At 55.6% G+C, this 14945-nt stretch overlaps 1 protein-coding gene across 1 annotated transcript; it reads right to left on the reverse strand.

The window, feature by feature from the left end:
* Positions 1-86: 86 nt before the first annotated feature.
* On the reverse strand, positions 87-11753 carry RASL10B (RAS like family 10 member B). The gene is made up of 4 exons (XM_070478662.1): positions 11471-11753; positions 8054-8417; positions 3067-3191; positions 87-2490 (listed from the first exon to the last, which is right to left on the reverse strand). The coding sequence occupies exons 2-4, from the start codon at positions 8267-8269 to the stop codon at positions 2220-2222; spliced, it is 612 nt and encodes a 203-aa protein (XP_070334763.1). The 5' UTR covers positions 8270-8417; positions 11471-11753; the 3' UTR covers positions 87-2219.
* Between the last annotated feature and the right edge of the window lie 3192 nt (positions 11754-14945).

Below are 14945 nucleotides of genomic sequence, written 5' to 3' on the forward strand. Positions count from 1 at the left end.
GGCCCCCTCATCACCTGGAGCTCAGAAGGCAGGCCCCGTAGGGAGCCTCTTTCATCCCCACAGCAGGAACTGAGCCAACACCTCAGTACAGAAACGAGGGAAAACACTCCCTGATTTTTAATCTGACTTCCGATCACAGCGCAATGGGCGTCACACACACTTCCAGACCCTGTGGTGGGAAACCCTGGGGAAGGAGGGGAGCAGGGAGGAGGACAGAGACTCGGAATGGGAGCAGAAGGAATCAAAATCAAAGATCTGGGGTGTAGTGAGGGGTGGGAGGGTGGGTGAGGGGGGCCAGCCAGGCGGTACATTCCAATGGCTCCAATGGGGGCCAGCCAGAGGCCTGGGTCCCTCACCCTCACTTCAGGTGCCCCAGAGCTGGGGGTAATGGCGACAGGGCAGGTGAGATGCTGCCCTCCCTCACCCATGCCCCTGGTGAGTCAGACGGCAAGGATGTAGGGGAGAAAGGGGGCAGCCCCTCTTCTTTACCCTCCCGGCCACTCCAAGGTGTGGGGGAGGGGAGCCACCGCCTCTGCTTCAGAGGGAGGCTCAGAGAGGGCGGGTCACTTGCCCAAAGTCACGCAGCACAGCAGGGACCGGAACCCTGATATGGGACCGCCCAGGGAGAGGGCAGTCACGGTGGGGCTGCGTTAACCCAGCGAGCGGAGGGGGCATCACCTGGGGAAGTGGAAGAAAGAATCAAAGCTTCCCTCTCACACTGGATCTGGATGGTAAGTTTGCCACCCAGGACCCCGTCCCCAGACTCCTCTCCATCACCACGCTGGGCTACCTGATCCACAGCTCGGCCACCTCCGGGCTAGCTTGTTCTGTCTCCTAACAAGGGACCTCGTTATCCTCCCTCCAGAGCAGGGCTGATGGCTCAGCCTCAAGACCTTGGCCCGGAGCAGGGGGGCTCGCACCACTTCTCCCGCCCTCCAGGTCCCCCAGTGATCTCCTCAGGCCATTCCTAGTGTCTTCATTTCCTTTGTTATTTCTAAGTCGGTACAAAACTGACAGTGATCAGCTCTGGTGACGAGAGGTAGAAACTGGCCAGGCAGCTGGAGAAAGCGGGGTGGAGTGGGTCAGGGGATGATGCCACCAGGTGTTGGGACAAGGGGGCATCAGATCCCGAGGGCCTCCGTCTGGGGGTAGGGATGCCCGCGTTATCGCCCCCAAGCACGGGAGGAAGGGGGTGCATAATTCTTTTTGTGGCTTTGCCCCTTCCCAGATTAATCAGGGTAGTCTGAGATTCAAGGCAGGCAGGGTCTGGGGCAGTCAGCTTGGGGTCAGATGGGGAAATAAGAGTCTTCGGTGAAATAACCTGACTGCCCCCCCACCACGCCCAACACCAGCCCCTCCCCCCACACCCCGCATCTGGCAGACCACCCAACTCAGAAGGGAACAGAGGGTTGGAAGCTGACATCATGGAAATAAATCTATCATTTGGGGCATTCCCTCTCCACATTCTGTCAAGAAGAAAAAAAAAATTTTAACCCAGGGGGTGAGCTGGCTTTAGGGTCAGGAAGGGGGTGAGGGGCACCCGGCAGGGACGGACCATCGAGTTAAGGCTGGAAGGTAGGTTGTTGTGTCTCTGGGGGGGCTGCTGGGCGGGGAGGTCTCCCTGGAAGGGGGAGAGCTCAGCCTTCTCCCCCTGACGGACCTTAGGACCTCAACCCTCGGACCCCGGTTGTGGTCCGTGGGCCACCCGCATCTCTCTGCCCTGTGCCGGCGATGCTGACGGTCAGAAGGCTGGCCTCACCAAGAAGCTGCCAGGATCCGCGACAAGGGGATGGACGAAACAAGAGCCCTGTGAACAAAGCTGGAAGGTGGAGAGGGTGGGGAACCAACAGACGCGTGGGCGGACAGACAGACACCGGGAAAGAAGAGGCGGAGCGATGACAAGACACACACACACTCTCTGGAGAAGACGGGTGTGTGTTGGGGGGTGAGGGGGTCCGGCCAAGGCAGCACCACCCCACCCCCACCCTGGGTGTCCGGCGCGTGCACCCCATCCCGGAGGCCGGGGCGGCCCTGGGGCCGGGCCGGGAGCCGCAGGAACTACAGCACTAGAGGCGGCCGTCCTGGGGCGGACACGCGCGGGAGTGAGGACCGGGCGGTGGCGGGGACGCTCCCTCTCCCCCTGGGGGAGGTGCGTGGCTGCGGGGGCGTCGCAGGCCCCACGCTCCGCCGTCGGAGTTCTCCGCCCGCGCCGCGCCGCGTCACATGACGGCGCAGCGGTTGCGGCGCAGCGCGCCCTGGAAGCGCAGGGCGGCGTGCACGTGCTTGCAGCGCGCGCAGCCCACGCTCTTGAGCAGTTCGCTGAAGAGCAGCAGGATGTGCCAGTTGTACTTGGCCGAGCACTCCACGTAGCCGCACTTCCAGGTCTTGCGCACCAGGTGGGACACATTCCAGCGGGGGATCACGCGTCCGCGCTGCAGGTCCCGCTTGTTGCCCACGATGATGATGGGCGTCTCGGAGGTGCCGATCACCCTGCGGGCCGAGGTGGGAAGTCCGCTCAGCACCCCACCGTCTTGCGTCTCCCAACCCCCGGACCTAAGGTAGGGTGGGCTGGGCCTGATCCCTGTTACTGCTACCATCCCTCTGTTCCAGGCGCGGCGCTATGACTGGCATAAAAAAGGTAGGTTATTAATGTTCTCCCCAGGACTTCCCTGGGGTTAAGACTTCTGCTCCCAATGCAAGGGGCATGGATTCGATCCCTGGTGGGGGAACTTACATCCAGCATGCTGCAGAGCATTCGTAATAATAATGTTCTCCCCATTGTACAGAGGAAGAAAGAGGCTGGCTTAGTTATGCAGCCCTGGAAGTCTCCTTCCTGGAGCCTCTGATCTTAACTACGGTACTAGACTAGCCAGCCCATGGTAAGGGTCCCAAAAGGGGTTAACAGAAACAGGGGCAGCAAAATGGCATGTGTGTGTGTGTGTGTGTAACTATATGTGTGGGAACCAGAGGTACTTGACCTGCCCCCTCCCTGCACCCTTTTCACAGGAAGTGGCCGGCACGGGGGCATCCACTTAAGGGGCAGTGGAGTGTATCTCAGCCCCTCACCTTGTCTCTAGGATCTGCTGGCGGATGGTCTTGACGTACTCAAAGCTGTCAAAGCAGCAGATGTCGTAGACCAGGATGTAGGCGTGGACACTCCGGAGTCCCCTGCAGCAGGTGTCTGCCCATTCCTGCAACACCCCCAACCACACCAAGGTCAGAGCAGCCACGAGGGCTCCCTGCGTGCCCTGCCACCTCCAGCAATATGCAGCACTCTTAGCGGCCACTGTACCCTAAGCCTCCTATCTCCAGGGCCAGGCCCAGGCAGAATGCAAGTGCTCAGTGCTACACCTTCTGCACCTCCAAGCCAGGATAGGTCAGCTCACACTGTCTGACTTCCAGGGCCACTGTCTGTCCCATGCACGCCTGGAGCTGAGTTCTGTCTGGTCCCATTTTGTGCCCCAATCGGTCCATCCAGTCCTTTGTTTGATTACATTTATGAAATGCCTCTAAGAGCCCAGCCTTGAGCTAGTTGTTGGACCTGTTGAAATCCTGTCTCCCCTGGCCTCGGCACAGATGCCTCCTCCTCCTCCAAGAACCTTTCCTGCAAGTAAGGGACTCTTCTTTTCATCTCCTATGTTCTTAGAACAGCTGCATGATACCTTGGTCAGAGCAACAGCTCTATACCTTCTCCATCCCAAGGTCCCCCATTCTGTTGTGAGCTCCTGAGAGGACCAGAACCCAGCCTTCCTCATTTTTACACACCTCCTCCCCTTCCCATCGGTGCCTCACACCTGTAGGCTCTTGGCGGGCTCTTGGATGGCACGGCCTAGGCTGGAGAACTCTCCATGGTCCTGAACCCCACCTGGACCCAATTCCTGCCTGTAATGCTGCCCTTAGATTGCTGCCTGAGGTGTCCCTTCTGCTTGCATCTCTCTGCCTTCAAGGTTGAGAAGCAGCAGCCCTGTGGAGAGAAAGGTTGAGACCGGATGCCTACTGGGGGCTGATTTAGACCAGGGCCCCAGGGCAGCTCCAGGGAGATGGAACTTCCTGAACACCAGTGGCAAATTCTCCTGGAAAGGGCTGCAGCTCAAGTTGAACAGGCCCCTGGCAAGGCTGAGTGCACTAAAGGAAAGATTCCTTAAGAGATTAATTAGCCAATTAACCTGCCAGCAGATGAGAACTGCAAGGGCAGCCGAAGGCAGCCAATGTGTGGGAAGGAGGGGGCTCCTGGAAGCTTGGCGAGGCAGAGACCTCCCAGGACACGGAAGATGAGGGTTGTCTCTAGGAACCAGAGCCCAGGAAAAGACTAGAGGGAGGCGCAGGCCTGTCTCCGGCACCAGCTTATAAGCTAAACTGGGGTAGGGACCAGGTTTGGAGGACTGCAGCAGGCTCTAACACTGCAGAGAAGGATGAAAAGGGGAGAGGCTTGGGCGACAGTGGGGGAGAGTTAAGTCTGACTCCAGACAAGTGCTTCCCAACTCAAAGGCTTAGAAGCTGCTGCAGTGGATTCTCCAGGGGGATGATGTGGCATCTTTTGTTTGTGCTGAGTTTCAACTTTGGTGCTGGGGGTGGGGGTGGGGGCCGGAGATGCTGAGGACAAATCTGAAACCACAGGAAACCAGGAACTGGCTTCTCAGGCCAGAGTAGACTGTAGTCCACTGAACATGGGGACCTCTGGGGAGCTTGGGACCCCCGCGTGTTCGCCGTTCCTCCCCCATCCCACTGCAAGGAGTAGCGATCAGGAAGAAGTGGGAGGGGTGGGGAAACAGGCAGAGAGGGAACAGCTCTCTGCTGGGGAGAGGGAACAGCTGCCAGCCTTCGAGGGTGACAGTCCCACTGCTCCCCCCAACCTGCTCCCTCCTCAAGGGGGCCCTCCAGACTGCCTCCCACCTATTCCTCTCTGGGGGTCCGAAGAAGCAGAGGAAGAAGGCTCCTTCCTGATTGGCTGGGTTGTCCCTTCACCCCTGATTGAAGGGAGCAAGCAAGAAAACAGCCTGCCTTCCAGCGAGCACCATGCAGCATTCCAGATGGTAAAGGGCCATCTTGGGGCTGTGTCAAGACAGAGAAGGATCCATAGAAACCGAGTCCAGTTCCAAGGACATGGGAGCTGAGGGAGCCATGGGTGCCAGCCAGGGACTTGCTGCTCACTCCTTTGGTGGGTCGCACACACCCTCTAACCTCCACTCCCTTCTCTGATAGGAGGAGAGGGGCGGCAAAAGCAACAGCTGAGGCTCAGACCCTAGAAACGCTGCCCTCCTAGGCTGGTTCTCTTCTGGCATTAGGGAAGAATGTGTTCTTACTTTCAGACAGTAGCCACTGGGATTTCTACTATTTGTTCCTTGGGGCATGCCGGATCCTGTCTCAGCATTTCTCGGCACCATGTTCCTTTCTTGTATTCCAGGGGTGAAGTCTTGGACATCCTTGGAGAGTCCAAAACTCAGGGTCCACCAGGAAGAAAAAGGGCAATGATCCAACAGAAAGATGGGTGAAGGCATTGACAGTTTTCAGAAAAAGGAAAGCAAAGGCCCTTTAACATATGAAGAGATGCTCAACTTTGCTCATAATCAGAAATGTAAATAAAAAGTACACCGAGACTATCCTAGCTCATTTTTCAGACTATCAAAAATACAAAAATTTGACAATACACTCTGGTGGCTTAGGGAAACAAGCGCTCATGTAACGTCTCTCAAAGGAGCACAAAATATGCACCTTTATATTAAGTTGGTCAAAAAGTTTGAGTTTTTCCGCAATACCTTAGGGTTAGGGTTATCTGTTTACTTTAAGGGAAAACATGGACAAACTTTGGCTAACCCAACAGAAGGGGAAGGGAATGTGGCACCTTTCAAACTCCAGTTGCATTTATTATTTGACCTGGCAATGCCATTTCTAGAAATTGATCCTACACATATACCTTCCTATGTACAACATGGGGGCTTCCCTGGGGCTCAGACTAAAGAATCTGCCTGCAATGCAGGAGACCTGGGTTCGATCCTTAGATCAGGAAGATCCCCTGGAGAAGGAAATGGCAACCCACTCCAGTATTCTTGCCTGCAGGATTTCATGGACCGAGGGGCCTGGTGGGCTACAGTCCGCAGCATTGCAAAGAGTCGGACACAACTGAGTGACTAACACATACATGTACAACATGACTATTACAAGCCTATTCACTGTGGCATTGTTTTGAAGCAACAATTTGGAAACAGCCCACCTGTCCAGCAAGAAGGGATTCCACATATATTTCTCCAATGGAATACAGTGTAGCCATGAAAAAAAGAATGAAGAAGAAAAAAACCACTACAATATTGTGAAGGAATTAGCCTCCAATTAAAATAAATTAATAAAAAATAACAACACACAACATGAAAAAGTACAGCTAAAACAGCTAAAAACTAAGACAGTGAAAATAAATACTTAAAAATTTTTTTTAATTTAAAAAAAAAGAATGAAGAAGAGAGCTCTAAAGTACGGAAGTGGAAAGACCTCCAGGTTAATGCAAGATGTGGAGTGGAATAAGAATACGATTTCTTATTTGCATAAAGAAATCCTGGAAATATGAATTAAAAAACCAGTGAGAATGGCTCTAGAGAGTGGAGCAAGAATCAGGGTGGGGAGGGCGGCAATGGGCTGAGATTTCTGAGTGTGCTTTTTTTTTAAACATAAAGTTTGGGCTTTTAAATTGGATCTTATCAATGCCGAAATTGAAATGAAATGAAAACACACAACAAAATGTGAAAAAATAAACCCGGCTCAATGCACAGGACCAGAGCAGAAGCTGAGCTTTCACTCAGGCTACTGTTAGCCTCCTTTGGAGAAGAAGGAGAACATCTGACCTTGAACCCACTGCCCTGACCTCAGTGTTCCCCAGGGGTGAGGCGTGGACACCCCTGGACCTGGGAGAGATAGGTGTCCCTGAGGTTGGACTACAGCCGTTCTGCCTGGAGTTGCTGAGACAATGCCAAGTATGAGCCCCACCCCACCCCAGCCCCATCCAAGAAATTACTCTATTTGCACAGTGACAACTGGCCAAGCTATAGCTCCTGACTTCAGGGCCTCCTCTATGTTTGTCTTTCCTGGAGAAGCTCTGCATTCTGCTCAGGGGCTTTTTCAGTGAGCCAACCCAAGCCCCTCTCAAGCCAGACCTAGAGAGAGGGAAGGAGGACCCGGGTCTGCAGGCGGGACCCTGTGAGCCGGAGCCCGGGGGCATCTGAATCCAGCCCCAGCAGGAAAGGCTGCCCCGGGGGCCAGTTCTGAGGTCAGGGAACAGAGCATCACTTTGAGAACAGGCCCTTGAGCAAGAGACCTGGTTGGGGTCTCCAGCCTCTGAGTACACACGTCTCCCAGGTCCCAGCCTTTTCTTCTGCCATTCCTTCTATAGATGATGTGGGTCTGAGGCCAAGGGAGGAAGAGCCCAGAATATTAATAGGCGTCTGGTGCTCTATGTCTTTCTCCCCACTGCCCCTCACCTGCCCAGATCCCCCCCAGTTGAGACATCACCTCCTGTGACCCCCACTCTGACACACGTGGTGGGATGGATGCCCCCATAAGGGTTGTCTTAGTTCCCTGCGTTCCCTCCAGTCATGACAGTCATCAGTATAATTGCCTGTTTGTCGTCTCACCAGACTGAGTTCCTTGAGGGCAAAGTGCTCTCTGCTTTGAGCACCATTCCACCCCAGTGTCTACCACAGGGCCAGGCACACATTGAAAGTGAAAGAGTCGTGTCCGACTCTTTGCGATTCCACTGTAGCCTGTCAGTTTCCTCTGTCCATGGAACTCTCCGGGCAAGAATAACTGGAGTGGGTTGCCATTGCCTTCTCCAGGGGATCTTCCCGACCCAGGGACAGAATCTGGGTCTTCTGCGTTGCCGGCGGATTCTTTACCACCTAAGCCGCATTCCTCAAATATCTGTTGGATGAACCGGTGCACAAATGAATGGGATCCCCGAAAAGCTCTTAGCAGAGTGGCGGGTGGTGCAGTATGGAGCTCTCCAAGCTGGCAGCAGGGTCAGCGCCCAGCCCCGCCTCCGCCCCAGCCCCGCACCACACCCCCCTACCTGCAGCGTGTTGACTGGGAAGGCGCTGATGGGCGGGAAGTCGAGGATCTGGAGGTCGTGCACGTGGCCGTTCATGACGACAGCAGGCAGATAGAGGCGGCGGGCGGTGGTGGGCACGCAGACCTCGCTGAACTCGTTGTACAGGAACTGGCGCACGATGGCACTCTTGCCCACGCCTCGCGCCCCCAGCACGGCCACCCGGTAGGTGGAGACCATGCCTCCCGCCCGGCTCCGCCACCGCGTCCTCGCCGCTGCCTGGGGCTCCCCCGGGCTGCATATTCCAGGGGCTGGGGGCTCAGCCACCGTCAGGACCCATCACCGCTGCCCCCCGCTTGCCCAGGGCCCTCTGCGGACTCCACCTGGCCTGTGGGGACGAGAGGCGGGCTGTGATGGGCTGGCTTCTCCTGGGACAGATATCCTGCACTTTTCCACCTTGGGGACTGTGCTGGAGCTGTTCCTGCCACTTGGGACATCTCATCCTCCTTTTTCCAGAGCTCCTATCCCATCTATCCAGAACCTCCCCTTCCTCCCTTTTTCATTCTGTCCTCCATCCCATTAGTGGGAATCAGCTTTCTTGACTTGTGTTATGACCTGACTTTTGGCCAGTCTGACTCCCAAACCCCAGGCAAGGCTGCAGAAGGGAGTGGACAGAGCACTAGCCTTGTTTCAAGCCCCAGCTGTCCCACGGAGCCCAGAATAAGACAACACCTTGCAGTCTCCTGGTCCTCAGTGGAGGTGCTCCTGGCATTTTTGTGGCGAGAGAATTCTTTACTGAGCAGGACATTTTAGGTGCCTGGCTGCCAGGAGATACTTGCCAGCAGCAGCCTCTCAGGACTATGATGACCCAAAGTGTGTTCCCCACCACCTGCCACCTTCAACCCCTGCTGAGAACCCCTGGACTAGAGGATGGCTCTGGCTCTGGCGGGTGACACGTGTTGAGCGGTTACTCTAGGTCAGCACGCTCATGTGGTTATCTTTGCTGCTGTTGTTCAGTGGCTAAGTCATGGCCGACTCTGCAACCCCATGGACTGCAGCACACCAGGCTTCCCTGTCCTCTACTTCTGGAGTTTACTCAAATTCATGTCCATTGGGTCAGTGACGCTGTCTAACCATCTCATCCTCTGCCACCCCCTTCTCCTTTTGCCTTCAATCCTTCCCAGCATCTGGGTCTTTTCCAGTGTTATCCATAGTCAATAAAATATTCCCAGGAGGTAGTTATTCCCACTTTGGAGAGAAGGCTCAGAGGGAGGAAGAAATGAGCCCAAGGCACACAGCTGGGAAAGGCTTTCTACAGTGTACTCCTTTTTACAATGTCGGAGTACTCCCAGCTTCCAAATTTAATGATTCTAGTTGGCAAAGGCCACAGGCCAAGGGCTGGGTCTGATTCCCTGGCAACCTTTGAGCTCAGTGGGCCTGGCACACAGCAGGTGCCCAGGAATGGGCTGCTATGGGGTGGAACCTTGACATGGCTTCATTAGCTCCTTGCTTGCTCAGTTTCCAGTGAGTTCAGTGTGGGAATAAATCCCAGCTCTGATGTTTCCTAGCTGCGGGTCAGGGGGCAGATGGCCTGTCCAATCTGAGCCACGTTCTGCACACATATAAAGTAGGGTCATGAGCCCCTACTTCTGAAATAATTCAAGTAAACCTCTTAGCCAGGTGCCTTCTCATTCTGTGGAGGATGGTGACCAGGGAAGCAGGTACATGTGCCTGAGACTTCCTGTCTGCTAAACGGGTCCGAGGCAGATGGGCGTGTGGGGCGCTGATAGGGCCACAGCCTCCAGCACGCGTGCATGCTTTCTCTGTTGGTGCGTGCCCTTTCCCGTGTGGGCAGCTCACAGCTGAACGTCCCTAAGCCTGGCCTGGCTCAGAGGACCCCATCCATTTGGCATGGATTTGCGCACACAGCTGAGTAAACCACGGGCAGGATTTGGGGTGAGACCCACCAGCTTTGGACCCCCTGCTCTGCCCCTCACCTACAGTGTGATCTTGGGCAAGAAGCTTCACAGGGTGTTATGAGGTTGAGCATGCACGGTGCCTGCACAGAGGAGGTGGTCACTAAACAGGGGTGAAGGGCCCTTCATTCACCAAAGGCTTTCCACGATCCCAGGGGGACCTCCTAGCCATCCCTGATGGGTCACTATGCACTGTTGCACTGTTGCTCACATATATGTAGTGTGTGTGCAATCCTGCCCCATTTTATTGCAGGTGAAAACAAACAAACAAAAATTCAGGAATGTGAAGACCGTGTAGCCCGTTGAGCTGTCAGTTAAGCCTAGGACTCTCATGTCTTTCCTGCCCCATGCAGTGCCATTTTCCCAACAAGAGCATCTCTACTTCTGTGTGCTCCCAACGTGGGGAAGTCCCAGCCCCTCCTCCCCCTAAACCGCTCCAGGGCCCTGGGCCCCTCAGGCATCCCTGGACCCTGTCAGCTTGGCAGAGAGCCTCAGCTGGGTTAATTACATAACCAGCACACGCTGGGGAGGGGGGCATCTTAGGGGAAGAAGAGAGGGCAAAGGATGCAGAAGACTTCCGGTCTCCCCCTGGGTGTGGCAACTTAAGAGGTCTCTAGGCTGTACCCTACCTGCAGATTCTCCTGGACAACATACTCCCTTGCCCTGAAATCAACCCTTTCTGGGGGAAGAGCTGGGGAATAAAAGCGGGACCACAGTGCTGGAGCCAAGGAGCAGGGTGCAGCGAGAGGCCCCCGGGTTGGGAACAGCCTCCTGGAGCCCAGCAGGCCCAAGTGTGGTCCCGTCCCTGACTCAGAGGTGACCGTGGGCCCCCTCCTGCTTCCCAGGCAGGGGTCTGGGTCTGAGTGTTTATTAATCCAACATCCCCAGCTGCGGGGGGTGGGGTGGCGGTGGAAGAGGACTGCCCAGAGAAGCAGGGCCCAGGCACCCCTCAGCCTCCCTCCCCAAGGCCTGTGCTCTGCGGTGAGTCTGCAGACGGCGCCCGGGGACAGACACTGGGGCCAAAGCCTGCTTCTGGTTCCCCTGCCGGGGCCCCGGACACCTGAGTCCCAGCCCCAAGCTGAGGGCGTGGGAGGGGGGCGGTTTGCAAGTCCCGTGGACCGAGGCACTACGTCGGCCCGCTGTTGGTCCCCGTCACATTCATGTGGGAGTGGGTGGCTGGGTGGGTGCGTGGGGGCGTCGGAGGATGCTGGGTTCCCTACGACCTGATTGGTAGGAGTGGAGGGGCGGGGGGAGGCCGGAGCCCTGCCGGCTCTCCGCCTCCAGCACCTTGCAGGCACCCCCCACCCCCCGCACCAGCGCTCACGTGGCCGCCCCGCGCCGCTTCCCTGCCAGCCTGCCGGCCCCCTCCTCCCTCCGCGTCCCTGGCCCCGTCGGCCCGGCCGGCCCCCCTCCACACCCCCACCGACCCAGCCCGGCCCTGGCCCGTCTGCCTCCCGCCGCTTACCCGGGGCCGTCCTAGCTGCCCCCAGCCCAGGCGGGCCGGCCGGCCGGCGGGGCCGCGCTCCCCCCGGGCTCCGGCGCTGCCCCCTGGCTGGCTCCCCGGCCCGGGGGGAGAAAGGTGTTGGCGCCCCTGGATTCCCAGTCCGGGCGGGCGCGGGGCGGGCGCAGGGCGGCGCGGGGCAGGTGCTGGCCGCCGAGGGGGTAGCAAACCTCCTCCGGCCCCGCTCTCCCTCCGGAGCGCGCCGCCCGCTCGCGCCGGGAGGAGGCGGCGGCGGCGGGCGCGGAGCGGGGGGCGGGGGGGCGTGCCCGGCCGGCCTTCCGCTGGGTCCCTGAGCCCGCCGTTTGCCCTGGGGCGGCGCGGGACCAATTCTTCCATCCCGAGCTTCGACCTTCACCCCTTCCGACTCTCCCTGCGATGTGTTTAACTCCAACCTGGAGGGGCGGAAGAAAGGGACCGGAGAAGCCCTAAAGACTCTTGCTTCCTCTTGCTTCTCTCCATATCCCACCCCACCCCACCGTCCTACCCCCACCACACACCCCAGGTTTAGGTCTGCTCTGACCCTTCCCCGTTCAGTTCTGCATGGGCGCCCACCGCGTGCTAGAGGGCATCGAGCCTCCTCTCCTTCATTCACCCCGCAGTATGGTCACCGCCAAGGGTGGTCACTTTCACCCTTCACTGCCTCAGTGAGAGAAGAACAGAGAGGCCAGCAAAGCAAAGCTCATCCGCAGCCAATGCATGACCTCCATGCCCTGAAACGACTGCTCCCCTCTCCTCTCCAGAAGGGGAGATGCCAGCGTTTGCCCGCGTCCAGGGCAGAATCGCCCGTGAGTTTATTCTAAAGAAATCGTGATCAGGGTCACTGGTCATAGGTAGCTGACAGTTAAGATCAGGTACTATGTGCCAGGCAGTGGGCTCCCAGCTTTGCCTGCGTCTTCGAAGTCAACCCTCCCGATACTATTAGGTAGATTCTGTTTCCTCCGTTTTACAGGTGAGATAGTTGAGGCCAAGAGAGGCTGAGTGGTCTTACTGAAGCATAAAATGCAGAATCAAAGACTGGGAGTCTGTAGCGAGACAGCTGCTGAGGAGCTTGGCGGATGCTCAGTTTAACCTGGAGGCCAGAAGCAGACACAAGGGGCTCACGTGTGCCCTGTGTGCAAAGCCAAGGTCCGGAGGGCAGGGCAGAGGGAACCTGCCGAGTATTGAGAAGAGTCAGTGGAGGCTTCAGGGGAGGCCGCTTTCGAGGGAAGAGCCTTGAAAGAAGTAGAATTGGGGTGCCAGGGCGGGGAGGGCATGGACGAGGAAGGCTTCAGATCAGAGGAGCTGGGGACCATTTCAGGGCTTTGAGAAGGGAGTACAGGAACCAGACACAGCGGGCTGGAAATACAAGAGGAGGCTGAGAGGCTGGTTGACGTGAAGTTCCAAAGGCCTTGGTTGCCTGGTAAGGAGTTTGGACCTAGACCTGTCTGACTGGGATGAATGGAACGGTTTTGAAGCAGGCCAGCAACCTGGTCAGCATTGCAGGTGCAGGGAGGAGGAGGAGGAAGCTGGGAGAAATCTCTCAAGTGTTTCTACCCTGGGACCCAACATCCCCCACTGTGTAACTTTCTATACTTTCTGGTATGCACGTGGGCCCCAGCTTCCGCAAAGAACCGCTTTCCTCCTCCCTGTGGGCTGAGCGCCCTCCCTGTTGCTGCCCTTCCCCTCCTGTCCAGACTGAGCACAGTGGTTACAAGCCTGGGCTTCAGATCAAGCAGACCTGGATTTAGATCCTGGCCCTACCACTTACACTGTGACTGAAGGCAAATTACTTGACCTCTCCGAACTCTATGCCTTATTTATAAAGTGGAGTTGTCCCCAAGGCACAAATAAGCCTGCGGTGTGTAGAGTCCACACGCAGTGCCCGGCCTGGAGTCTCACTGTGTGACCTTTTGTTTTTCTTTTGTTTTACAGACACAGCCATTCAAAGGGGAGGCTGAACAACCCCCACCCCCGCCCCAGAAAGCATTTCTATTTATGCTAGGATGGCTCCCAGGTGCTGGGGTAGGGTTTTGAGAGCAGTCAGGGCAGCAGCTAGAAGCAAATTCAGGGGCAAGAAGAGCAGGGACCCCCTCCCCCAGTGCCACTTTTGTTCTGGTGACATCGGGTTTACTGGCGCTATGGGACTGCAATGGGGTCAACCAATAGGCTCTTAATTTGATTAAATCCTCCAGGGCACTACCAGTCCCCCCACCATTTCTGAAAATATTTCATTCTTACCTCTGCCCAAGGATCTCAGAATTTGTCTACGCCCCCAGGTATATTCTAGTTCTGTTTCAGCCCAAGGAAACCTAGAAACAAAAAATCATGCAATGCTCACACACACTTTGCAGCCAGGCTTCTCAGAATTCTCAGCTTAACTCCACTGGGGGAACACAGAGCCACAGGTTCATTACAGGGCCTCACACTGGCTTGTAGTGATAAGTAATTTAAAACAATATATAGATTGCTTTATATGGAAGCTGGAATCAAGATTTCCGGGAGAAATATCAATACCCTCAGATATGCAGATGACACCACCTTTATGGCAGAAAGTGAAGAAAAACTAGAGCCTCTTGATGAAAGTGAAGGAGGGTGAAAAAGTTAAAGCTCAACATTCAGAAAAAAAATATCATGGCATCCGGTCTCATCACTTCATGGCAAATAGATGGAGAAACAGTGGAAACAGTGGCTTTATTTCTTTGGGCTCCAAAATCACTGCAGATGATGACTGCAGTCATGAAATTAAAAGACACTTACTCCTTGGAAGAAAAGTTATGACCAACCTAGACAGCAATATTAAAAAGCAGAGACATTACTTTACCAACAAAGGTCCATCTAGTTAAGGCCATGGTTTTTTCAGTGGTCATGTATGGATGTGAGAGTTAGACTATAAAGAAAACTGAGTGCTGAAGAATTGATGCTTTTGAACTGTGGTGTTGGAGAAGACTCTTGAGAGTCCCTTGGACTGCAAGGAGATCAAACCAGTCAATCCTAAAGAAAATTAATCCTGAATATTCATTAGAAGGACTGATGCTGAAGCTGAAGCTCCAACACTTTGGCCACCTGATGCAAAGAGATGACTCACTGGAAAAGACCCTGATGCTGGGAAAGACTGAAGGCAGAAGTAGAAGGGGACGACAGAGGACGAGATGGTTGGATGGCATTGGCGACTAGATGCAGAAGTTTGAGCAAGCTCTGGGAGTTGGTGATGGACAGGGAAGCCTGGCATGCTACAGTCCATGGGGTCGCAGAGTCAGACATGACTGAGTGACTAAACAACATATATATATATGTATATATATATATATATATATATATATAGAGAGAGAGAGAGAGTTTAATTTTTTTTTTACCACGCAGCAAGCAAGATTTTAGTTCCCTGTCTAGGAATCGAACCGGTGCCCCATGCAGTGTGAGCAAGGAGTCTTAATCACTGGATGGCCAGAGAAGTTCCTGAAGC

This window comes from Odocoileus virginianus, chromosome 17, assembly GCF_023699985.2.
Source record: "Odocoileus virginianus isolate 20LAN1187 ecotype Illinois chromosome 17, Ovbor_1.2, whole genome shotgun sequence".
Taxonomy (NCBI): Eukaryota; Metazoa; Chordata; class Mammalia; order Artiodactyla; family Cervidae; genus Odocoileus; species Odocoileus virginianus.

Bases quoted from the DNA above. Each gene is read 5' to 3' on its own strand.
- RASL10B (XM_070478662.1), bottom strand. From the start codon at position 8,269: ATGGTCTCCACCTACCGGGTGGCCGTGCTGGGGGCGCGAGGCGTGGGC. The intron at 3,192-8,053 runs GTAGGGGGGTGT...GGGGTGTTGCAG, and splicing joins TCCCAGTCAACACGCTGCAG to GAATGGGCAGACACCTGCTG. The intron at 2,491-3,066 runs GTGAGGGGCTGA...CTCGGCCCGCAG, and splicing joins CAGCAGATCCTAGAGACAAG to GGTGATCGGCACCTCCGAGA.